The following is a 27,189-nucleotide window of genomic DNA, read 5'->3' on the forward strand; positions in this document are numbered from 1 at the left end:
AAAAGATTATTTAATAATTTATGAGTAGTGGTACATACTATGTATGTGTATACTGATTGTTGGTTCACAGGGCTTCTCTGGAGGATACACACCAAAAAAGCCAAGAAATATAACATTTGATGCTTTAAAGAACATAAAAGAAATGCTGACACCAAGAATTTTTTTCTCCCATGTTAGGGTTTCTTTTTTTAACATGTATGCCGTTTCCCACTAAGGCAGGGTTACCCAAAAAGAAAGAAAAAAAGCTTCTCATCATTCTTTGCAGAGGCACTCAGATACGACAGTTTAGGTGCCATGCCAAACAGCCAATATCCCAAACCCCTCCTTCAAAATGCAGGGATTGTACTTCCCATCTCCAGGACTCAAGTTCGGCTAACTGGTTTCCCTGAATACCTTCACAAAATATTACCCTGCTCACACTAACAGCTCGTCAGGTCCCAAAAACCATTCATCTCCATTCACTCCTATCTAACACACTCACAAATGCCTGCTGCATGTCCAGGCCCCTCACACACAAAACCTCCTTTACCCCCTCCCTCCAACCTTTCTTAGAATGACCTCTACCCCACCCTCCTTCCTTCCACTACAGATTTATATGCTCTCCAAGTCATTCTACTTTGTTCCATCCTCTCTAAATGACCAAACCACCTCAACAACCCCTCTTCAGCCCTCTGACTAATAATTTTAGTAACTCCACACCTTTTCCTAATTTCCACACTATGAATTCTCTGCATAATATTTGCACCATACATTGCCCTTAGACATGACGTCTCCCTTGCCTCCAGCCTCCTCCTTGTTGCAACATTTACAACCTATGCTTCACACCCATATAAGTATTGGTACCACTATACTCTTGTACATTCCTTTCTTTGCCTCCATGGATAACGTTTAAAATTATTATTATTTGCAACCACTGTCAACCTCGGAGTTATTTCTGAGTTACCAGACGTTGCCACGTGGAGGTCAGTGGTTCATCTTCAAGAGTTAAGGATTTATAATCTTCAGATAAGCTGGCTCTTTCAAAATTCTTTCCCTCCTCTCTTAAAATTAGCTTAGCTGTCTTGATTACTTTGCCTTATTACACATCTCCAATGTGAATCTTAGTTCTGACTTTATTTCTGAAGATGTTTGTTTCTCCCAGACTTACATCATCAGATCATGGTTGGCATGACATGGCATAATATCTGCAGTATCCTTATCTTTTCCTTCTTGCCTCTGGTTTTCACTGTTTTACTTTACTATGAATTAATAGTGTTTCAGAATAGGTTGTCATACTGTATAGTTTTCACTTTTTTTGTGTGTGGGGGTTTATTGCGGTTTGTTCCAGCCCTAATATTTTGACTTTAATCTTCATCATCTTTGACTTCTCCAGAAGCCCATGAAATAGGGCTAAATATTTTTGCTCTCATGACATTTTCTTGATGAATTTCAGTGGACCCTCGGTTATTGGCCATAATTCGTTTCAGAAGGTCAGCTGATGACCGAAATGTCCGAAAACTGAATTAATATTTCTTCTAAGAATTAATGGAAAGACAATTAATCCGTTCCAGACAAAAATGTTCACAAAAAAAAAATTAACAATCATATAAGTGTTAAATACATACAGAAGCTAGTGCTGGCTTCTGGAAGATAGGGAAGAGGAAAGAGGGAGGAGTAGGTAGTAGGTTGGTAGACAGCAACCACCCAGGGAAGTACTACCGTCCTGCCAGATGACTGTGAAACAAAAACCTGTAACTGTTTTGCATGATGGTAGGATTGCTGGTTTCTTTTTCTGTCTCATAAACACGCTAAGATAACAGGGATATCTTGCTACTCCTACTTACACTTTGGTCACACTTCACAGACACGCACATGCATATATATATATATACATACATCTAGGTTTTTCTCCTTTTTCTAAATAGCTCTTGTTCTTTTTTATTTCTTCTATTGTCCATGGGGAAGTGGAAAAGAATCTTTCCTCCGTAAGCCATGCGTGTCGTATGAGGCGACTAAAATGCCGGGAGCAATGGGCTAGTAACCCCTTCTCCTGTATACAATTACTAAAAAAGAGAAGAAGAAAAACTTTATAAAACTGGGTTGCTTAAATGTGCGTGGATGTAGTGCGGATGACAAGAAACAGATGATTGCTGATGTTATGAATGAAAAGAAGTTGGATGTCCTGGCCCTAAGCGAAACAAAGCTGAAGGGGGTAGGAGAGTTTCAGTGGGGGGAAATAAATGGGATTAAATCTGGAGTATCTGAGAGAGTTAGAGCAAAGGAAGGGGTAGCAGTAATGTTAAATGATCAGTTATGGAAGGAGAAAAGAGAATATGAATGTGTAAATTCAAGAATTATGTGGATTAAAGTAAAGGTTGGATGCGAGAAGTGGGTCATAATAAGCGTGTATGCACCTGGAGAAGAGAGGAATGCAGAGGAGAGAGAGAGATTTTGGGAGATGTTAAGTGAATGTATAGGAGCCTTTGAACCAAGTGAGAGAGTAATTGTGGTAGGGGACTTGAATGCTAAAGTAGGAGAAAGTTTTAGAGAGGGTGTGGTAGGTAAGTTTGGGGTGCCAGGTGTAAATGATAATGGGAGCCCTTTGATTGAACTTTGTATAGAAAGGGGTTTAGTTATAGGTGATACATATTTTAAGAAAAAGATTATAAATAAGTATACATGATATGATGTAGGGCGAAATGACAGTAGTTTGTTGGATTATGTATTGGTAGATAAAAGACTGTTGAGTAGACTTCAGGATGTACATGTTTATAGAGGGGCCACAGATATATCAGATCACTTTCTAGTTGTAGCTACACTGAGAGTAAAAGGTAGATGGGATACAAGGAGAATAGAAGCATCAGGGAAGAGAGAGGTGAAGGTTTATAAACTAAAAGAGGAGGCAGTTAGGGTAAGATATAAACAGCTATTGGAGGATAGATGGGCTAATGAGAGCATAGGCAATGGGGTCGAAGAGGTATGGGGTAGGTTTAAAAATGTAGTGTTAGAGTGTTCAGCAGAAGTTTGTGGTTACAGGAAAGTGGGTGCAGGAGGGAAGAGGAGCGATTGGTGGAATGATGATGTAAAGAGAGTAGTAAGGGAGAAAAAGTTAGCATATGAGAAGTTTTTACAAAGTAGAAGTGATGCAAGGAGGGAAGAGTATATGGAGAAAAAGAGAGAAGTTAAGAGAGTGGTGAAGCAATGTAAAAAGAGAGCAAATGAGAGAGTGGGTGAGATGTTATCAACAAATTTTGTTGAAAATAAGAAAAAGTTTTGGAGTGAGATTAACAAGTTAAGAAAGCCTAGAGAACAAATGGATTTGTCAGTTAAAAATAGGAGAGGAGAGTTATTAAATGGAGAGTTAGAGGTATTGGGAAGATGGAAGGAATATTTTGAGGAATTGTTAAATGTTGATGAAGATAGGGAAGCTGTGATTTCGTGTATAGGGCAAGGAGGAATAACATCTTGTAGGAGTGAGGAAGAGCCAGTTGTGAGTGTGGGGGAAGTTCGTGAGGCAGTAGGTAAAATGAAAGGGGGTAAGGCAGCCGGGATTGATGGGATAAAGATAGAAATGTTAAAAGCAGGTGGGGATATAGTTTTGGAGTGGTTGGTGCAATTATTTAATAAATGTATGGAAGAGGGTAAGGTACCTAGGGATTGGCAGAGAGCATGCATAGTTCCTTTGTATAAAGGCAAAGGGGATAAAAGAGAGTGCAAAAATTATAGGGGGATAAGTCTGTTGAGTGTACCTGGTAAAGTGTATGGTAGAGTTAAAATTGAAAGAATTAAGAGTAAGACGGAGAATAGGATAGCAGATGAACAAGGAGGCTTTAGGAAAGGTAGGGGGTGTGTGGACCAGGTGTTTACAGTGAAACATATAAGTGAACAGTATTTAGATAAGGCTAAAGAGGTCTTTGTGGCATTTATGGATTTGGAAAAGGCGTATGACAGGGTGGATAGGGGGGCAATGTGGCAGATGTTGCAAGTGTATGGTGTAGGAGGTAGGTTACTGAAAGCAGTGAAGAGTTTTTACGAGGATAGTGAGGCTCAAGTTAGAGTATGTAGGAAAGAGGGAAATTTTTTCCCAGTAAAAGTAGGCCTTAGACAAGGATGTGTGATGTCACCGTGGTTGTTTAATATATTTATAGATGGGGTTGTAAGAGAAGTAAATGCGAGGGTCTTGGCAAGAGGCGTGGAGTTAAAAGATAAAGAATCACACACAAAGTGGGAGTTGTCACAGCTGCTCTTTGCTGATGACACTGTGCTCTTGGGAGATTCTGAAGAGAAGTTGCAGAGATTGGTGGATGAATTTGGTAGGGTGTGCAAAAGAAGAAAATTAAAGGTGAATACAGGAAAGAGTAAGGTTATGAGGATAACAAAAAGATTAGGTGATGAAAGATTGAATATCAGATTGGAGGGAGAGAGTATGGAGGAGGTGAACGTATTCAGATATTTGGGAGTGGACGTGTCAGCGGATGGGTCTATGAAAGATGAGGTGAATCATAGAATTGATGAGGGAAAAAGAGTGAGTGGTGCACTTAGGAGTCTGTGGAGACAAAGAACTTTGTCCTTGGAGGCAAAGAGGGGAATGTATGAGAGTATAGTTTTACCAACGCTCTTATATGGGTGTGAAGCGTGGGTGATGAATGTTGCAGCGAGGAGAAGGCTGGAGGCAGTGGAGATGTCATGTCTGAGGGCAATGTGTGGTGTGAATATAATGCAGAGAATTCGTAGTTTGGAAGTTAGGAGGAGGTGCGGGATTACCAAAACTGTTGTCCAGAGGGCTGAGGAAGGGTTGTTGAGGTGGTTCGGACATGTAGAGAGAATGGAGCGAAACAGAATGACTTCAAGAGTGTATCAGTCTGTAGTGGAAGGAAGGCGGGGTAGGGGTCGGCCTAGGAAGGGTTGGAGGGAGGGGGTAAAGGAGGTTTTGTGTGCGAGGGGCTTGGACTTCCAGCAGGCATGCGTGAGCGTGTTTGATAGGAGTGAATGGAGACAAATGGTTTTTAATACTTGACGTGCTGTTGGAGTGTGAGCAAAGTAACATTTATGAAGGGATTCAGGGAAACCGGCAGGCCGGACTTGAGTCCTGGAGATGGGAAGTACAGTGCCTGCACTCTGAAGGAGGGGTGTTAATGTTGCAGTTTAAAAACTGTAGTGTAAAGCACCCTTCTGGCAAGACAGTGATGGAGTGAATGATGGTGAAAGTTTTTCTTTTTCGGGCCACCCTGCCTTGGTGGGAATCGGCCGGTGTGATAATAATAAAAAAAAATAAGTGTTAAATACATACAGAAGCTAGTGCTGGCTTCTGGAAGATAGGGAAGAGGAAAGAGGGAGGAGTTAGTGTTTGGAAGGGGAATCCCCCTCCATAAAGACTTTAGGTAGCAAAGCCTTCTTGGGGGTTACTTCCCTTCTTTGTCTTTTAATGCCACTAGGACCAGCTTGAGTTACTGGACCCCTGTCTCACAACAAATCTGTCCATAGAGGTCTGTTTCTGGCATCTCTCTAAGATTTCCCTGAAGTGGGACAGGGTTTTGTCATTGAGCATGTTGCAGATATGGCTTGTACGATTATGTACGATTGCGGTAACTAGTGACATGGTCCTCAGACAAATAGAGAAACTAAAATCTAACAAATCCCCAGGCCCTGATGAACTGTTTGCAAGGGTGTTAAAGGAATGTAAAGTGGAACTTAGCATAACTTTGGCTAATCTTTTTAACATATCACTACAAACTGGCAGAGTGCCTGATAAGTGGAAAATGGCAAATGTAATACCTATTTACAAGGCAGGTGACAGGTCCTTGGCTTCAAACTATAGACCAATAAGCCTTACCTCTATAGTGGGAAAATTTATGGAATCCATAATTGCCGAAGCAATTCGTAGCCATCTTGACAGGCACAGATTGATTAATGAATCTCAACACGGTTTTACAAAGGGGTGTTCCTGTCTTAGGAATTTACTAACTTTTTTCACTAAGGTGTTTGAGGAGGTAGATCATGGTAATGAATATGATATTGTGTATATGGACTTCAGTAAGGCTTTCGATAGAGTTCCACACCAGAGGCTATTGAGGAAACTTAAGGCACATGGAATAGGAGGAGAAATTTTTTCCTGGGTAGAGGCATGGCTGGCAAATAGACAGCAGAGAGGTTGCATAAATGGGGAGAAATCAGAATGGGGGCACGTCACAAGCGGTGTTCCTCAGGGGTCAGTGTTGGGCCCGTTGTTGTTCACAATTTACATAAATGACATAGATGAGGGAATAAATAGCGACATGAGCAAATTTGCTGATGACACCAAAATAGGCCGTCCAATTCATTCTAATGAGGACACTAGAGCACTCCAGGATGATTTGAATAGACTGATGCAGTGGTAAGAGAAGTGGCAGATGCAGTTTAATATTGACAAATGCAAAGTTCTAAATGTTAGACAGTTAAATAACCATGCCACATATAAACTAAATAATGTAGATCTTAATACTACTGATTGCAAAAAGGATTTTGGAGTTCTGGTTAGCAGTAATCTAAAACCAAGACAACAGTGCATTAGTGTTCGCAATAAAGCTAACAGAATTCTTGGCTTCATATCTGGAAGTATAAATAATAGAAGTCCTCGGGTTGTTCTTCAACTCTATATATCCTTGGTTACGCCTCATTTTGACTATGCTGCTCAGTTCTGGTCACCGTATTACAGAATGGATATAAGTGCTCTGGAAAACGTACAGAGGAGGATGACAAAGATGATCCCATGTATCAAAAATCTTCCCTATGAGGATAGACTGAGGGCCCTAAATCTACACTCTCTCGAAAGGCGTAGAATTAGGGGGATATGATTGAGGTGTATAAATGGAAAACAGGAATAAATAAAGGGGATGTAAATAGCGTGCTGAAAATTTCCAGCCAAGACAGGACTCGCAGCAGTGGTTTCAAGTTGGAAAAATTCAGATTCAGGAAGATATAGGAAAGCACTGGTTTGGTAATAGAGTTGTGGATGAGTGGAATAAACTCCCGAGTACAGTTATTCAGGCTAAAACGTTGTGTAGTTTTAAAAATAGGTTAGATAAATACATGAGTGGGTGTGGGTAGGTGTGAGTTGGACCTGCCTAGCATGTGCTGCTGGGTCTGGCGCCATGCTCCTTTTTTGGGTGGAAGTGACCAGACTGGGTGGGTCATTGGGCTTATCCGGGGGGGGGGGGGTCATTGGGTTAATCCGGGGGGGGGGGGACATGGACCTGCTCCGCATGGGTCAGTAGGCCTGTTGCAGTGTTCCTTCTTATGTTTTTATGTTTCAGCTTGGTCAGGGTGGTGTTTCTCTACAAAAGCTTGCACCCTAGTCCACATTGCACACACCTCTTTAATCTCTGTCTTTCACTGTTACAGTACATGCATTACTTACCTTAAAATATTTGTAGTCTTAATGTAGGGCAAGAGGTGAGTAGTATTTGCTTGTAGGAAGTCAGTGTAGGTAGTAGTAGATTTAGATACAGTACACGTATGTAGCAACCTCCCCGTGGGCTACACTACACAGCTATATTATTACACTACACAGCCATATTATTACACTACACAGCCATATTATTACACTACACAGCCATATTATTACACTACACAGCCATATTATTACACTACACAGCCATATTATTACCATGTTCACTGAGTTTAATAATTTCTAACAACTACCTATAGATGCCATCATAAACAAAGGGAGAAGTAATGAATAATTCATGCCGAGAATTGTAAACAAACACATACGAAGGGCGGTTACTGCACCAGTCGCCAGATTCACAGTTTTCTCAAATGCTGCATCAGAGAAAACATAATGTTTACTCTCCATCTGACTCTCCACTCGATAACATATAAACATTGCATGTTTGCATGCTACATGATATGTAATGTGTTTCTTGTATACTTTTGAAGAAGATATCATAGATGGGAGACAGCCGACTTGTTGAAAAAAAAAAAAAGAAGTCTATATTAACTTAAAATAAGACATTTAATGTATCAGTGATTGTTATTAAATATACAGTGCATATAAACATTGCATGTTTTTATATACATACTATGTAACGTGTTTCTTTGGGCCCATGGTTGCTTATTTTGCAGTTGCACTAAATCAATAACCACAAAAAACATTGAATTACAGTGGACCCCCAGTATTCGACATTAATCTGTTCCTGAGAGCTCGTCGAATACCGATAATATTGAAAACCGAATCAATTTTCCTCATAAGAAATAATGAAAATCAAATTAATCTGTACAAAACGCCCAAAAGTATGAAAAAAAAAATTTTTACTACATGAAATATTAAGTTTAATGCAATAGAATAATTACAATAACAATAAAATAATTGACACTTACCTTTAATGAAGATCTGGTGATGATTGATGGGATGGGAGGAGGGGAGAGGTGTTAGTGTTTAGAAGGGGAATCCCCTTCCATTAGAACTTGAGGTAGCAAGTCCTTTTCCGGGGTTACTTCCCTTCTTCTTTTAATGCCACTAGGACCAGCTTGAGAGTCACTGGACCTCTGTCGCACAACAAATCTGTCCATAGAGCTCTGTACCTCCCGTTCCTTTACAATTTGTCTAAAATGGTCCACAACATTGTCATTGTAATAGTCACCAGCAAGGTTTGCAATAGCTGTGTTAGGGTGATTTTCATCCATAAAGGTTTGCGCTTCAACCCACTGTGCACACATTTCCTTAATTTTTGAAGTAGGCACAATGGATTCCACAACTGGCATAGGCTTCTCAGGGTTAGCCCCAAACCCTTCAAAATCTTTCTTAATTTCCATACTAATTCTCACCCTTTTTACCACAGGGTTGGCACTAGAAGCTTTCTTGGGGCCCATGGTGACTTATTTTGCAGAAACAAGCACCAAACACAGTGATAATATGGATAATATGGAATGTACCGAATGTATCCTTAGATGCGCGCACACTGGCTGGCTTGTAAACACTGGCACACACGGGGCAGTTCAGGCCACACGTGGACAGGTCTTGTACGAATCGTATCGAATACCGGGTTTTCAATCGAATACCGAGGAAATTTTTTTGCGATATAATGCATCGAATACCGGATTTATCGAATACCGATGCCATCGAATACCGGGGGTCCACTGTATAGCAAAATGTTTGGATGAATGAGGAGAAACTTCCTCACTCGCCCAGAGAGACAGCCAAACTGATGCGCAAACGGTTGGAGGCCGACGGACAGACGTGTCCCAAGCCGGCCGATCACCGAATTAACGGCCGATAACCGGGCGCCGAAAAACCTGTCGATTACCGAGTTGGCCGATAACAGAACCAGTCAATAATGGGGGTCCACTGTATTATAAATTAAAAAAATTCCCCAGTATTACATTGATTGTTTCTGCTAATACTTGTTGTATTCTCTTTTTGGGTCATTCCTTGTCAAGGGAACCAGGGGTCCCCACCTGACCACCTCCAGTTTTGATAAAATTTTACATGAAGGTACATGTCATGTTAATTTTGGGAAAGTTTTAGTTCATGGTATGCAGTAGTAATAATGCTATGCCCCTCAGAGTGGAGGCAGGTGAAAATTTCACCAGCCTGCAGCAAACAATCAACGGTGTTCAGGTTATTGCTGTGGCTGCTCTAGAAGAGTAAAAGTTGAGTAAGTAAACATGCCTATACAACTCTTGGAGCTGATTTCAAAAATCACAGTTCTAAAACTCATGTTCTTTTACCTTTTTAACCCTTTCACTGTCGAGACCCCTGCTCGCAAACTTGCTCTCAGTGTTGAAGAATTTAAAAAAAAATTATTTTTTCTAATGAAATGATAGAGAATCTTTTACCGATGGTAATGACACCAAAAGTATGAAATTTGATGAAAAACTTGAAGGAATTACGCTCTCGAAGTTAGTAGTTACGGCTATATTTACGCATCGACAATTTTGCCTGCTTTGAGCTTTATTTTAGGCCAGTTCCACTGTTCCAGTCGGCCAAACTCATAGTTACTTCGCTAGAACTAGAACTGTTTGCAATCGTGTCATTACGATTTCATGAGTCATGTTGACGGCAGTGAGGGGACTTGAGCTAGAGTTCGTCACGGCCACGCTAGCTGGTGATTCGTCTGTAAAAACTTGCATTTGTGGTCACAGTGGTGCCTGTGCTAACCTTCCTATGGTGTAGAAATATACCTAGTTGGACGAATCTTATTGTGGCTAGCTGGTGTAGTGGCTAACGCGACGGTCTGGAGTTTTGAAACTCTCTGACTGCGGGTTTAATCCCGGCTGGGGTATGGTTAGAACTACATTTGTTCTATCGATTGAGTACAAGAAACCTCCCATTTACCAATTTCAGCTTCCCAATAAAGTGGACAGAAATTGGCAGTTTGGCCAATTTCATGCAAATTAAAAAAGATGCCAATTTCCAAATAGGGTCCAGAATAAACAATACAGACATTCCTGGCACTAAAATAACAGTTTCTTTGTTCATTAGTCACATCTCCAGGCCTCTGTTATATTACTCTTGCTTTTTATTTTGAATTTTATTCGTGCAAAAAGTAGAAGATTTACTGTTATACAGACTACTGCATTATTGTAATAATTGTATAAATAATGTCATCCCATTTGTGGCTGCATATTAGACTGGCCAGTTGGACATGTATTGGACAGTGACATCCTTTGTTTACTCTTGAACATCTGCAAAAATCAAACATTTCTGTGACTTTGAGCTCAATTTCAAGGTATTTTCTTCATAAAACCAATCATAACCTCTGTTTCTGTAGTATATCTTCCATTCTATCAAATGACACCAAGAAAACGAGAATACAACCATAAATACCATATGAAAATGCATCTCAAGGTCGGTGTTTTAAACCAAAAATGCAGTCGGCGTTTTTTTTCTATTCACTGCTTGCTGTAGGATTTTTTATATACCGAACACACCATACAGACCCATTCTTGCAAACCAGTGTCGGTCCCGTAATACTATGCCAAAATTCTAGCACCTTCAGATTTGATGGGAGAAAGCTGATAGGCCTACATGTCTGAGCGCTCAGTGTGTGCAGTATAAAAAAAAAATCCTGCAGCACGCAGTGCATAATGAGAAAAAATACAACTGACCGTGTGTTTAGTTTAAAGCACCAACTTTGCGGTGTATTTTCGTATGTTATGTATGGTTGTATTTTCATTTTCTTGGTCTTGTTTGATAAAATGGAAGATATATTACAGAAATACAGTGGACCCCGGGTATTTGATATTAATCCGTTCCTGAGAGCTCATCGAATACCGATAATATCGAAAACCGAATCAATTTTCCTCATAAGAAATAATGAAAATCAAATTAATCCGTGCAAGACACCCAAAAGTATGAAAAAAAAAAAATTTTACTACATGAAATATTAAGTTTAATGCAATAGAATAATTACAATAACAATAAAATGATTGACACTTACCTTTAATGAAGATCTGGTGGTGATTGATGGGATGGAAGGAGGGGAGAGGTGTTAGTGTTTAGAAGGGGAATCCCCTTCCATTAGGACTTGAGGTAGCAAGTCCTTTTCCAGGGTTACTTCCTTTCTTCTTTTAATGCCACTAGAACCAGCTTGAGAGTCACTGGACCTCTGTCGCACAACAAATCTGTCCATAGAGCTCTGTACCTCCCGTTCCTTTACGATTTGTCTAAAATGGTCCACAACATTGTCATTGTAATAGCTGTGTTAGGGTGATTTTCATCCATAAAGGTTTGCACTTCAACCCACTGTGCACACATTTCCTTAATTTTTGAAGTAGGCACAATGTATTCCACAACTGGTATAGGCTTCTCAGGGTTAGCCCCAAACCCTTCAAAATCTTTCTTAATTTCCATACTAATTCTCACCCTTTTTACCACAGGGTTGGCACTAGAAGCTTTCTTGGGGCCCATGGTGACTTATTTTGCAGAAACAAGCACCAAACAGTGATAATATGGATAATATGGAATGTACCGAATGTATCCTTAGATGCGCGCACACTGGCTGGTTTGTAAACACTGGCACACAAGGGGCAGTTCAGGCCACATGTGGACAGGTCTCGTACGAATCATATCGAATACCGGGTTTTCAATCGAATACCGAGGAAATTTTTTTGTGATACAATGCATCGAATACCGGATTTATCGAATACCGATGCCATCGAATTCCGGGGGTCCACTGTAGAGATGATTTTGAATGGTTTTCAGACTAAAAGTACCTTGAAATTGAGCTCAAAGTAGCAGAAATGTTTGATTTTTGTCGATGTTCAAGAGTAAACAAATCATGCCACATGTCCAATACGCATCAACTGGTGGGTCTAATATGCTTACACAAATGTGCTGATATTATTTATACCATTTTTACAATAATGCAGTAGTCTGCATAACATTAAATCTTCTATTTTTTGTGTGAATAAAAATTCAAGATGAAAAGCATGTGCAATATATGAGGGGCCTGGAGATGTGACTAATGAACAGAGAAAATTTTTATTTTAGAGCTAGGAATGTCTGCATTGTTTATTCTGGCCCCTATTTTGAAATTGGTCTTACCTGAATTGTGTATGAAATTGGCCAAATTACCAATTTCTGATCACTTTATTGGGTAGTTGAAATAAGTAAATGGGTGGTTTATTGTACTCAATCGATAGAACAAATGGAGTTCTAGTGTAATAGCTATGAGTTTGGTTGACTGGAACAATGGAATTGACCGTAAATAGGGCTCAAATTGGGCAAAATCGTCTATGCATAAATATCGCTGAGGCTGCTAACTTTATGAGAGCATAATTCCGATAGTTTTCCATAAAATTTCGTACTTTTGGTGTCATTAAATCAGAAAAAGATTCTCTTGTCATTTCACAAGAAAGAATAATTATTTTTTTTAAATTCTTCGACACCGAGAGCATGTTTGAGAGCAGGGGTCTCGACACTGAAAGGGTTAATACTGTGATTTTCCTTTAAAGGTGTATCACAGTAGTATCTTTTCTGCTGTTCATACATTGCAAAAAAGACAAGCTTTGTGCTGCAAACAGGTTATTGATTCCTCATTGAACTTCAAGCCTGAGTGCTTACTTAACAGCTCTTGTTCTTTAGCTTCAAAATCTTTGCATAGAATAGCACTTTGTTGAATTATCAGCTAGTCCAATAGCACATGGATCTAGTTGCCCTGGGTTTACTTCACTTTCTGACCTGAAAAGCTCTGCAGATTCCATTTTTCTGCCTACAAAAAATAAAATTCTTTTCACTCATTCAGTTGAAATAAGTAATAGTGTATGATCCATCTGCATAATATCAGTTACTCTCACAAAATTTTCTGTTACATTAATGTTTTGATGAAAATCGGCAAGGTCAGAATCAGCCATCACAATTGTCATCTCACTTTTTTTTTTTTTTTTGCCAAATTTAAGCTTAATTTGCAAAATGAATATTGGTCTCTATCAGTTCAGGTAGGTTGGTAGACAGCAACCACCCAGAGAGGTACTACTGTCATGCCAAGTGAGTGTGAAACAGAAACCTGTAACTGTTTTACATGATGGTAGGATTACTGGTGTCCTTTTTCCGTCTCACAAACATGCTGGGTAACATGTATATCATGCTACTTCTACTTACACTTAGATCACACTACACATGCATGTACAGGAAGGCCCCACTTATACGGCTGGTTAGGTTCCAGGCTACCGCCGTAAAGCGGAAACCGCCGTAAAGTGGAACACCCTTTTTTTCCACTTACAAATGCATACAAACACTAGATAACAAGTTTACACTAACATATATTAAGTTAGCAATAGAACCAGGCATCAAAAAACAATAAAAAAGTACAATACACACACAGTGCATTCATTACTTACCTTAAAATATTTATAGTCTTAATCTAGGGTGAGACAAGTAGTATTTATTGTAAGAAATCAAGTGTGGTATGTATGGTAGTCAGCCAGGCTACCATACCAGGCCACCCCACCCACACATACTATTCTATGATATTTAAGCATCCCAGAGCGATAAAATGTATATACAGTTCACTCATTACTTACCTTAAAATATTTGTAGTCTTAATGTAGGGTCAGGAGTAAGTAAATGAGATAAAACGAATAAATGAGAGAGAGAAAGAATGAGTGCATGAGAGAGGACAGGCGCAGAGTTATGTAAACAAACCAGGCGAAGGTAAGTTTTGTAAACGAAGTGTACACGTCTGGTTTGTGTACAAGTTACATTGTGTACAGGTTGTCTCTACATTGATACGGTAGAATAAATAAAGAAGAACACTCCCATTCTCATGTAACATCATTTTGAGAAGAAATGATGCTCTGAGTGAAGGCAATGGAAATAAGTCACTCTGACTTTTTTGGGTTATCCTAGGTTCTCTACACATATGTTGTTATGTATGATAATCTATGTAACTGTATTTGTGTATACCTGAATAAACTTACTTACATTCATACGAAAGGAATAATTTTCTACAGTTACCCCCAGTAACACATTTTCTCTTATGTTAGATTAGAGAAAATGTTATTATTGGCATCACTTGTACAAGTTATCTGGCTACCACATCTCATATTTATGTTTATTTATTCTATTGTAGGGTGTATTTATCATCTTTTTATGTTATGTATCATGTTTATTATATAATTTTGAAAAAAATATCATGGATGGATTAATGAAAATGTGTATATTAACGTTATATACAACAGTTAATGAGACTCGGTGATTATTATTATTATTATCATTTCTAGTATGGCGTCACTTGTGCAAGTCGTCTGCTACCACATCTCATATTTATGTTTATTTATTCTATTGTGGGGTGTATTTATCATCTTTTTATGTTATGTATCGTGTTTATTATATAATTTTGAAAAAATATCATAGATGGATTAATGAAAATGTGTATTTAACGTAATACACGACATTTAAATGAGACTCGATAATTATTATTATCTTTACTAATATGACGTCTGGAGACATAAGACACTCTTACTGATTTTAATGTGTACCTGCATGCCAGCACAGTATGTAAGTTTATTTAAGTACAGGTATACATAAGTATAATTATCAGAGTATATATAAAATATGAAATAACTTTTAAAAACATTTGAAATTTTGGAGTTTCCAGACAAAATGGAGAGACTTAGTGCTTACTGAGCTCACGAAGAATGTAAACAAACAGGGTGGGGCGCGGTGACCGTATTAGAAAGTCAGGTGGGGGGAGCCGTATAGCAAGTTTTGGTCATAATTTGAAATGACCATATTAGCGGAACGCCGTAAAGTGAAACGCCGTAAAGCGGGGCCCTCCTGTATATACATACACACATCTAAGTTTTTCTTCTTTATTCTTAATAGCTCTTGTTTTTTATTTCCACTATTCTTCATGGGGAAGTGGGAAAGAATCTTTCCTCTGTAAGCCATGTGTCGTATGAGGTGACTAAAATTGCTGGTAGCAATGGGCTAGTAACCCCTTCTCCTGTAGAAAATACTAAAAGAGAAGAAAAACTCAATAAAACTGGGATGCTTGAATGTGCGTGGATGTAATGCGAAAGATAAGAGCGAGAGATGATTGCTAATATTATGACTGAAAAGAAGTTGGATGTCCTAACTCTAAGCAAAACAAAGCTGAAGGGGGGTAGGTGAGTTTCAGTGGGGAGAAATAAATGGGATTAAGTCAGGAGTATCAGAGAGAGTTAGAGCTAAGGAAAGGGTAGCAGTGTTGAAAGATCAGGTATGGAAGAAGAGAGAATGTAAATGTATAAATTCAAGGATTGTGTGGATTAAAATAATGGTTGGATGCAAAAAGTGGGTCATATTAAGTGTTGTATGCACCTGGAGAGAGAGTGTGAGTGTGTGTGTGTGTGTGTGTGTGTGTGTGTGTGTGTGTGTGTGTGTGTGTGAGTGAGTGTGAGTGAGTGTGAGTGAGTGTGAGTGAGTGTGAGTGTGTGTGAGTGTGTGTGAGTGTGTGTGAGTGTGTGTGAGTGTGTGTGAGTGTGTGTGAGTGTGTGTGAGTGAGTGTGTGTGTGTGTGTGTGTGTGTGTGTGTGTGTGTGTGTGTGTGTGAGTGTGTGTGAGTGTGTGTGAGTGTGTGTGAGTGTGTGTGAGTGTGTGTGAGTGTGTGTGAGTGTGTGTGAGTGTGTGTGAGTGTGTGTGAGTGTGTGTGAGTGTGTGTGAGTGTGTGTGAGTGTGTGTGAGTGTGTGTGAGTGTGTGTGAGTGTGTGTGAGTGTGTGTGAGTGTGTGTGAGTGAGTGTGTGAGTGTGTGAGAGTGTGAGTGTGAGTGTGTGTGAGTGTGAGTGTGTGAGAGTGTGAGTGTGTGTGAGTGTGTGAGTGTGTGTGAGTGTGTGTGAGTGTGTGTGAGTGTGTGTGTGTGTGTGTGTGTGTGTGTGTGTGTGTGTGTGTGTGTGTGTGTGTGACTGTGTGTGTGTGAGTGTGTGACTGTGAGTGTGTGACTGTGAGAGAGTGAGTGTGAGAGAGAGAGTGTGAGAGAGAGAGAGTGAGAGAGAGAGTGTGAGAGGATGAGCGTGTGAGAGGATGAGCGTGTGAGAGGGTGAGCGTGTGAGAGAGTGAGCGTGTGAGAGAGTGAGCGTGTGAGAGAGTGAGCGTGTGAGAGAGTGAGCGTGTGAGAGAGTGAGCGTGTGAGAGAGTGAGCGTGTGAGAGAGTGAGCGTGTGAGAGAGTGAGCGTGTGAGAGAGTGAGCGTGTGAGAGAGTGAGCGTGTGAGAGAGTGAGCGTGTGAGAGAGTGAGCGTGTGAGAGAGTGAGCGTGTGAGAGAGTGAGCGTGTGAGAGAGTGAGCGTGTGAGAGAGTGAGCGTGTGAGAGAGTGAGCGTGTGAGAGAGTGAGCGTGTGAGAGAGTGAGCGTGTGAGAGAGTGAGCGTGTGAGAGAGTGAGCGTGTGAGAGAGTGAGCGTGTGAGAGAGTGAGCGGGTGAGCGTGTGAGAGAGTGAGCGTGTGAGAGAGTGAGCGTGTGAGAGAGTGAGAGAGTGAGCGTGTGAGAGAGTGAGCGTGCGAGAGAGTGAGCGTGCGAGAGAGTGAGCGTGCGAGAGAGTGAGCGTGCGAGAGAGTGAGCGTGCGAGAGAGTGAGCGTGCGAGAGAGTGAGCGTGCGAGAGAGTGAGCGTGCGAGAGAGTGAGCGTGCGAGAGAGTGAGCGTGCGAGAGAGTGAGCGTGCGAGAGAGTGAGCGTGCGAGAGAGTGAGCGTGCGAGAGAGTGAGCGTGCGAGAGAGTGAGCGTGCGAGAGAGTGAGCGTGCGAGAGAGTGAGCGTGCGAGAGAGTGAGCGTGCGAGAGAGTGAGCGTGCGAGAGAGTGAGCGTGCGAGAGAGTGAGCGTGCGAGAGTGTGTGAGTGCGAGAGTGTGTGAGTGCGAGAGTGTGTGTGAGTGTGTGAGAGTGAAAGTGTGAGAGAGTGTTGGGGACCTACTTGCCTGGAATCTACCTGGAGGGTATTCCGGGGATCAACATCCCCTCGGCCCAGTCCATGACCAGGCCTCCCAGTGGATCAGGGTCTGATGAACTAGGCTGTTACTGCTGGCCACACATTGTCCAATGTACGAACCACAGCCTGGCTGATCCGGCACCGACTTTAAGTATCTGTCCAGCTCCCCCTTGAATGCAGCCAGGGACCAATTGTTAATTCCCCTTACGCATGGTGGGAGGCTGTTGAACAGTCTTGGGCCCTGGACACTAATGGTGTTTTTTCTTTGTGTACCAATGGCACCCCTACTTTTCATTGGGGGTATTTTGCACCACCTGCCCAATTTTACTTTCATAGGGAGAGATTTGTGTACAGATTTGGGACCATTCCTTCTAGGATTTTCCAAGTGTAGATTATGATGTCTCTCTCGCCTGCATTCCAGCGAGTACAAGCCAAGTGCTTCCAAGCGTTCCCAGTAGTTGAGGTGTTTGATAAAACTTACATGTGTAGTAAAAGTTCTCTGTACACATTCTAGCTCTGCTGTTTCACCTGCTTTGAATGGAGATGTTAATGTACAGCTATATTCCAGCCTAGAGAGAAGTGATTTGAAAACGATCATTAGCTTGGCATCTCTTCTTCTGAATGTTCTCAAGTCACTGGTTTGGATGCATGTTACTTAAGATATCTTTCCAGCATCTTTCATTTAAGACATGGTTCACCTGGTTCCAGTTAATGTTCTGGTTGTTGAAGTTGTATTTGGTGAAGACACCTTCACAGTTACATGCATTTTGCTGATCAGGACTGCTGTGCATGTAAGTCTGAACTTCAATTAGACTGTGATTGGAATTAGCTTTTTTTTATATTGTGAGATCTCTTACCAGGTGTTCATTATTTGTGAAGATAGGTCAAGTGTGTTTTCCAGTTTTGTTGGCTCCACTTAGGGTGTGTTTATCACAGAGATTTAGTAGCTCGTGTGTGTGACCTTTCATCTGTGCTGCCTCCAGGGATTATTTCTGCTAGGACATTACAGTAGGGCCCCGCTTTACGGTGTTTTGCTTTACGGCGTTCCGCTAATACGGGCATTTCAAATTAAGATGAAAACTCGCTACACTGCTCCCCCCACCTGACTTTATAATATGGTCACTGCACCCCACCTGGTTTGTTTACATTCTCCATGAGCTCCGTAAGCATCACATCTCTTCATTATTCAATTCAATTCAATTAAAAGTTTATTCTCTATAAGGATTACAATGCTGAGTTTACAGAATTTGGTTGTGTGGTTTGCATGTAGTCAAATAATAATTACAGAGTGTACCACTAGAACACCTAGCATGGCTAGGCATTTCGGGCAGACTTAAATTAAATCTTAAGTTTAAAATATTACAAAATTATGAGGTAAGTTGGTATTATGGCTAAGTGACTAAATACTAGTTTGTGAGTTTAGCAGTGTGAATGCTTTTGTTTTGGCACTATACATAGTTTCAGTATTGGAGTATCACAGGCCAACTTATGACTAGTTAAGATTCATTATTTTGAGATTGAGATTGATATTTCTGTTTATGGTCAAATGGGTGAGTGAGTGTAAGTGTTAACCACCAGGTGGTATTTGTGTAATTAGTTGACAGGGTGTATCAGGGAGATAAGATGTTTTCTGATGGTAGTTTTGAAGGTGATTAATGTGTCTGCAGTTTTAGAATTTTCAGGTAGGGTGTTCCAGATTTTAGGGCCTTTGACATACATTGAATTTTTGTAAAGGTTTAGTCGGACACGGGGAATGTCATAGAGATGAATTTTTGTAAAGGTTTAGTCGGACACGGGGAATGTCATAGAGATGTTTGTGTCTGGTGTTGTGCCTGTGGGTTCTGTCACAACTATCAAGAAACCGTTTTAGGTCAAGGTTAATATTGGAATTTAAGGTCCTGTAGATGTAGATTGCACAGTAGTAAGTGTGGATGTACTGAACAGGGAGTAAGTTTAGATCTATGAAGAGTGGAGGGGTGTGTTGCCAGGGATGGGATTTAGTGATTATTCTTACTGCAGCTTTTTGTTGGGTTATTATTGGCTTTAGGTGTGTTGCTGCAGTTGAACCCCAAGCACAGATAGCATAGGTGAGGTATGGATATATAAGTGAATGGTATAGTGTGAGAAGGGCAGTTTGCGGCACGTAGTATCGTATCTTGGAGAGGATCCCAACCGTTTTGGATACTTTTTTGGTTATGTGTTGGATATGGGTGCTGAAGTTCAGGTTGTTGTCGAGGTATAGGCCTAGGAATTTGCCCTCATTATGCCTGGTAATTAGAGTGTTGTCGATCTTAATGTTAATTTGCGCATCTCCTGCTCTGCTACCAAACATAATGTAGTAGGTTTTGTCAGTGTTAAGCGTAAGTTTATTGGCTGTCATCCAAGTCAATATTTTGATCAGCTCCTCATTAACAATGGTGTTGAGGGTGGCAAGATTAGGGTGAGAGATGACACAAGTTGTGTCGTCAGCAAAGAGAATGGGGTTCAGGTGTTGAGATACGTTTGGAAGATCATTGATGTATATGAGGAAGAGCAGGGGACCAAGGACACTTCCCTGCGGAACTCCAGTATCAAGTGGCTGTGTTGTTGATGCTGTGTCTTTAATGGTGACATACTGATACCTATTAGTAAGGTAAGATTTGAAATATGCAAGCGCATGGCCTCTTATACCATAATGGTCAAGTTCGTTGAGTAGGATGCCGTGGTCTACTGTGTCAAAAGCTTTTCTTAGGTCAATAAAAATTCCTAGTGGATATTCCTTATTTTCCAATGCTGTGTAAAGCAGATCTAGCATTTTTATGATTGCATCGTTAGTGCTTTTATTTTTCCTGAATCCAAATTGGCAGGGGTTGAGTATGTTTTGTGCCGTTATAAATGAATATAGTCTCCTGTGCACGAGTTTCTCAAAGATTTTGGATAGCAATGGTAAGTTTGATATTGGCCTATAGTTGTTTAAATCTGTAGGGTCACCACCTTTATGTATTGGTGTAACCCTTGCTGTCTTGAGTAGTTTCGGGAAGGTGCTAGTTTCTAGTGACTTGTTAAAAAGTAATGAGATAGCATGCGAGAGGACATGGGCCGCTCTCTTGTACAATAATGGTGGGACATGAGATAGATTCCCTGAGTTATTTTTAAGTGACTTTATAATCTCGGTGACTTCTGTGGGCTCAGTTGGAGCAAGATAGAAGGAATTTGGGAAATTCCCATCTAGGTAGTCCCCGGCATGGGCATTGGTACGTGGGATTTTATTGGCGAGATTAGAACCTATGGTTGAGAAGAAGTCGTTTATCTTGTTAGCTGTGTCAGTGGGATGCAGTGGTGTTTCATTAGGTTTAGTTAGGACAATATTCTTGGTTTTTTAAGTTTGTGAGTCCCTAGAATCTGAGGGAGTGTTTTCCAGGTCTTTTTTTATATCTCCTCTTGTGTCAGTGAATCTACTGGAGTAGTATAGTTGTTTGGCTTTCTTTATTACTTTAGTGAGGACTGATGAATAGTGTTTAAGAATATCTTTGTGTATTAGGCCCTGTCTATATTGCTTTTCATATTGGTGTTTCTTATCAATGGATTTCAGAATGGTGCTGGTTAGCCATGGGCAACCAAGCCGTTTGTTTGTGATCTGTTTCGTTTTTATAGGACAATGTTTGTTGTATAGTCTAAGTAATTTGTTAAGAAAAATGTCTGTCCAGTCATCAATACCATTGGCCTTGGAGAATTCTGTAGGCCAGTCAACAGTCTCTAGGTCAGCTGTGAACTTCCTTATTGAGGCCTCATCATGGAGTTTAAATGAAACTTTGTTGTATTCAAGTGGTGGTTTACTAATGTTTGTCAAGAGGAAGGTAGGGTAGTGGTCTGTAGTGCTATCTGTGATTATCCCTGATTTAAGGGGGGCTAGTATATTGGTCCATATGTGGTCTATTATGGTTGCACTTGTTTCAGTGAGCCTGGTTGGTTTAGTTATTGTTGGTATGAGAAGTGTGTTGTTCATATTGTTGATGAAATCAGTTACAGGCTGATCATCTAGTAGGCCAAGGTTGATGTTGAAATCTCCAGCTAAGAGAAGGTGGTGCTTACTCATTTGTCTGTTTGTTATTAGTTCCTTTAATTTCTCACTGAAATTTGGGATGTTTGTGTGGGGTATCCGGTAAATGGCACCGATTGTTATAGGCGTCTTAAGGTTTTTTGCAGTAAAATTAGCAAAAATGTATTCTCCATATTCATCACTAAAGCAAGTGGTGCTAATACAAGATAATTGGTTAGAGTAATAGATTGCAATACCACCCCCAACTTGGTATGGTCTGCAGTTGTGGATTGCTGTGTATCCTGGTAGAGGGTAGATATCTATTGTGTCCTGCTTAAGCCAGGTCTCATTAAGAATAATGCAGGAGAAGGGTGTCTTTAGTGATTCAAGGAGTGCCAGGAGGTCATCATAGTGTTTGCTTAAGGACCTGATGTTGTATTAAAGTACTGATAGACTTTTAGCGTTGTTTAGGATAGTGCTGGCTTGTGATGCTGTGTAGTAAAGGCATTTACTTTCCAATAGGTTTTGGTTGTGTGTCAGATTATGGAGGTTTAGATCAGGGTCAACGTGATCAATCATCTTCTAGGTTTAAATTATGGTTATTTATATCCTGAGTTGTGTGTTGAGTTTTAGTACTGATATCTGTAGTGGTGGGAAGTTTGGACAAGTATATAGCTATAGCATTTTGGTCATGTAGAGTATAGTCACTAATACTCATAATGGAGTTGGTGTTGTCTATGTGTTGTGCTGGAATGAGCTAAAGTACAACTAGGTTTAATCTAATAATTTAAAAATACAAATCAAAAATAGCACCAGACTCTCGCTAGTAATTACACTATGGTCTAATATAATGAATTTGGTATTGACTATGTATTGAACTAGAATGAGCTATAGTACAACTGAGTTTAATCTAATGATATAAAAAAAGGCACAAGACTCTCAATTGTAATTGCACTAAGGTGTTATATAAGTTGTTTACAAGAATTAGAGTATAACTAGATTTAAATTAGAAGTGATACAAGGAGGGAGGAGTATATGGAGAGAAAGAGAGAGGTTAAGAGAATGGTGAAGAAATGTAAAAAGAGAGCAAATGAGGGAGTGGGTGAGATGTTATCAATAAATTTTGTTGAAAATAAGAAAACTTTTTGGAGAGAGAGTAACAGGTTGAGGAATCCTAGGGAATGAATGGATTTGATATTTAAAAATAAGAGAGGGGAATTAATAAATGGAGAGTTAGAGGTATCGGGAAGATGGAGGGAATATTTTGAGGAATTGTTAAATGTTGATGAAGACAGAGAAGCTGTGATTTTGGGTATAGAGCAAGGAGGAATAACATCTTGTATGAGTGAGGAAGAGCCCGCTGTGAGTGTGGGGGAAGTTCGTGAGACAAGTGGGTAGAATGAAATGGGGTAAGGCAACTGGGATTGATAAAGATAGAAATCTTAAAAGCAGGTGGGGATATAGGTTTGGAGTGGTTGGAGCTTTTATTTAATAAATATATGGAAGAGTGGTAAGGTACCTAGGGATTTGCAGAGAGCATGCATAGTTCCTTTGTATAAAGGCAAAGGGGACAAAAGAGAGTGCAAAAATTATAGGGGAATAAGTCTGTTGAGTATACCTGGTAAAGTGTATGGTAGTTATTATTTAAAGAATTAAGAGTAAGATGAAGAGTAGGATAGCAGATGAACAAGGATGCTTTAAGAAGGGTAGGGAGGGGTTTTGACCAAGTGTTTGCAGGGAAACAGGTGAACAGTATTTAGATAAGGGTCAAGAGGTTTTTGTGGCATTTATGGATTTAGAAAAGGCATATGGATAGGGCAGATGTTGCATATGTATGGAATAGGAGGTAGGTTGCTGAAAGCTGTGAAGAGTTTTTACGAGGATAGTGAGGCTCAGGTTAGAGTATGTAGGAGAGAGGGAGATTATTTCCCAGTAAAAGTAGGCCTTAGACAAGGATGTGTGATGTCACCATGGTTGTTCAATATATTTATAGATGAAGTTTTAAGAGAAGTGAATGCTTGCATATTGGCAAGAGGTGTGAGCTTAAAAGATAAAAATCTAACACAAAGTTGGAGTTGTCACAGTTCCTCTTTGCTGATGACACTGTGCTTTTGGGAGATTCTGAAGTGAAGTTGCAGAGGTTGGTGGATGAGTTTGGTAGGGTTTGTAGAAGAAGAAAATTAAAAGTGAATATAGAAGAGAGTAACAGGGTTTTTTTTTTTATTATTTATTAACACATTGGCTGATTCCTACCAAGGCAGTATGGCCCAAATGAGAAAAACTTTCATCATCACCCCTCCTTCAGAGTGCAGACACTGTACTTCCCATCTCCAGGACTTGAGTCCGGCCTGCTGGTTTCCCTGATTCCCTTCATAAATGTTAGTTTGCTCACACTCCAACAGCATGTCAAGTATTAAAAATCATTTGTCTACATTTACTCCTATCAAATATGCTCACGCATGCATGATTGGTTATCAGATTGGAGGGAGTGAGTATGGAGGTGAATGTATTCAGATATTTAGGAGTGAACGTGTCAGCAAATGGCTCTATGAAAGATGAGGTTAATCATAGAATTGACGAGGGGAAAAAGGTGAGTAGAGTGCTGAGAAGTCTGTGGAGACAAAGAATTTTGTCCATCAAAGCAAAGAGGGGGGGATGTATGAGGGTATAGTTACACCAATGCTCTTATATGGGTGCAAAGCATGGGTGGTGAATGTTGCAACAAGGAGACGGCAGGAGGCAGTGGAGATGTCATGTCTGAGGGCAATGTGTGGTGTGAATATAATTCAGAGAATTCATAGTTTGGAAATTAGGAGGAATTGTGGTATTACCAAAACTATTATCCAGAGGGCTGAGGAGATGTTGAGGTGGTTCGAACATGTATAGAAGTTGGAAGGAAATAGAATGACTTCGAGAGTGTATAAATCTGTAATGGAGGGAAAGCGGTCGGCCTAGGGAAGGTTGGAGTATGGAGGTAAAGAAGGTTTTGTGTGCGAGGAGCTTTGACTTCCAGCAAGCATGCGTGAGCATGTTAAATAGGAGCGATTGGAGACAAGTGGTTTTTAGGACTTGACGTGCTGTTGGAGTGTGAGCATTGTAATGCTATTTATGAAGGGATTCGGGGAAACCAGCATGCCGGATTTGAATCGTGGAGATGGGAAGTACAATGCCTGCACTCTGAAGGAGGGGTGTTAATGTTGCAGTTTTATAATTGTAGTGTGAGCATGCCTCTAGCAAGACAGTGATGAAGTGAATGATAGTGAAAGTTTTTCTTTTTCGGGCCACCTTACCTTGGTGGGAAACGGTTGGTGCGTTAATAAAAATAAAAAAAAACAATCTATTCACATGATTCCTGAAATCGGCACCGAAAATTGTATAAGGACACCTGAACACGAGGTTCTAGCAGCTGTTGCTCTATGACAACAGCAACTGAAAAATGCCTGGTTTTCATTATATCATTGCACAAGCCAAAAATCACCTTATTTTAAGGATTTTTTTTTCCTTTCAAGGGTGATACACCTGTCCAGTTTAGAATCTGCTCTTTATAGTGAAGGTTCTTTTAAGAAAATTGGTTGTGCTTTTTTTTTTTATTAGGCTTCAAAAATGGCCTAAATTCACCATGAGGTCTACAAGAGCATTTTTTGGTACCATTAGCTCAGGAACTAAAAATGTATGGAGTCTGAGGTTTTAGGATTGTGATGATGTCCACTTGGGTACCTGGCTACAATAATGTCATACTGAAATAATGTTTTCCTCTAGAGATACAGGCAGCTGAATTCAAGGTTCAATTTTATGCAACTTTTTTTTTTCTCCTACTTTGGCTTTGCATTGTGAAAAAAAGTAAATTGCTACCCCCCTATCATCACTCTTAAGGTTTAAGACTGAATTTTTGAAATCAGCTTCAAATTTGTATAGGCATGTCTACTTGCACGACTTTTGCTTTTCAAGATCTGCCACAGCAGTAACTCGAACATTGTTGATTGTGTGCAGTGAGTCGGTGAAATTTTCACCTGCCTCCACTCTGAGGGCCATAGCATTATTATTATTGCATATCATGAACTAAAATATTCCCAAAGTTAGTTTGATATACATGCTGACCTTCATGTAAAATTTTAGTGAAATTGGAGATAGTCACGTGGGATAATTTTCAAAATTGGACCACTGGACATGGAATGACCCTTTTCTAAATTTGTTATATTTGTTGAAGGGACAAATACTAAAAATAAATCTTAAATATATTCTGCTGTGCTACAAAAGCTTCAGGCATTTGGATATTATGTTATGAGAATGCAACTTTATTTATGAATTGCAGATTTTCTGAGGCAAAAATTATGATTTAATTGTAGGCATCTATTATGCATTCAAGAATTTTATTTAACTGTAAATTCTTGTGTAAAATATTTAGTTTCAGTTATTGGAAATACCGCAACAGTGTTTTCTTTCAGTGGCATCATCGTTCCAGGAGGCTTTGGTCAGCGAGGAGTGGAAGGAAAGGTGGCAGTCTGTAAATGGGCAAGAACAACCAAGAAACCTTTCCTTGGAGTGTGTCTTGGTCTGCAAGCTGCTGTCATCGAGTTTGCTAGGTAACACTCTTGATAGTAGATTTTTATCAGTATACTAGAAATATAATTAACATGGGCATAATCTAAGAAAATGAATGATTGAAAAGGCTCAAAAACTAATGAAATTGTAGGTTATATAAAGTGAACAGGGCAAGATCCAGCATCAGCGAGGTCAAAAGCTCAGTGCCCCAAGGCACTGTCTTGGCACCTCTGCTGTTCCTCATCCTCATAGCAGACATAGACAAAAACACCCGGCAAACTTTTGTATCATCATTTGCAGATGACACTAAAATAAGCATGAAAGTCAGTATGGTAGAGGACACTGAAAAAGTACAGGAAGACATTAACAGGGTTTTCCAGTGGGCAGTGGAAAACATCATGATGTTCAATGGTGATAAGTTCCAGCTGCTTAGGTATGGAAAGAATGAAGAACTCAAAAAGAGCACTATATACACTACATACAAGAGAGTCACCAAATAGAACGTAAGGAACCTGTAAAAGACCTAAGAATAATTACGTCAGTGGACCTTTCTTTTAAAGACCATAACAAGACAAAGATTACAACAGCCAGGAAAATGACTGGGAGGGTATTGAGAACTTTCAAAACAAGGGAAACAATGCCGATGGTGACACTCTTCAAATCACTAGTGCCCCCTCACTTAGAATATTGCTCAGTGCTGACAGCCCTGTTCAGGGCAGGAGAAATATTGGAGCTGGAACAAATACAGAGATTGTTTACGGCTCACATTGAGCCAGTAAAGCACCTAAACTACTGGGAATCCCTGCAAGTCTTGAACATGTACTCATTGGAGCAGAGGAGAGAGAGGTACATGATAATATATACCTGGAAGGTACTTGAGGGCTTGGTCCCAAGCCTGCACACTGCCATAACATACTGGAGTGAGAGATATGGGAGGAAGTGTAAAATAAACCCAGTGAGGAGCAGGGGTGCGGTGGGGACAATAAGGGAACACTGTATCAACATCCGGGGTCCCAGACTTTTCAACATCTTACCAGAAGATATCAGAAACACTGCTGGAACAAATGTTGAAGCCTTCAAGAGGAAACTAGACAAGTATCTTCACCAGGTGCCAGATCAACCAGGCTGTGATGGATATGTGGGGCAGCGGGCCTCCAGCAGCAACAGCCTGGTTGACCAGGCGAGCACCAGATGAGCCTGGCCCATGGCCAGGCTCAGAGAGTAGATATACTCTCGAAATTCTTCAAAGGTGTATCAAAGGTATATAACTA

At 40.3% G+C, this 27,189-nt stretch overlaps 1 protein-coding gene across 4 annotated transcripts in view; it reads left to right on the forward strand.

Annotated features, from left to right (window-relative positions):
- Ctps (CTP synthase) overlaps positions 1–25,959 on the forward strand; it is a gene marked incomplete at its 3' end in the record, with an annotated part of 123,247 nt that extends 97,288 nt beyond the window's left edge. For all 4 annotated transcript variants that reach the window (XM_070088223.1, XM_070088213.1, XM_070088220.1 and 1 more), the window contains 1 exon segment: positions 25,822–25,959. In XM_070088223.1, coding sequence (XP_069944324.1) covers positions 25,822–25,959 — 138 coding nt within the window.
- Between the last annotated feature and the right edge of the window lie 1,230 nt (positions 25,960–27,189).

Source organism: Cherax quadricarinatus, chromosome 2, assembly GCF_038502225.1.
Source record: "Cherax quadricarinatus isolate ZL_2023a chromosome 2, ASM3850222v1, whole genome shotgun sequence".
Lineage (NCBI taxonomy): Eukaryota > Metazoa > Arthropoda > Malacostraca > Decapoda > Parastacidae > Cherax > Cherax quadricarinatus.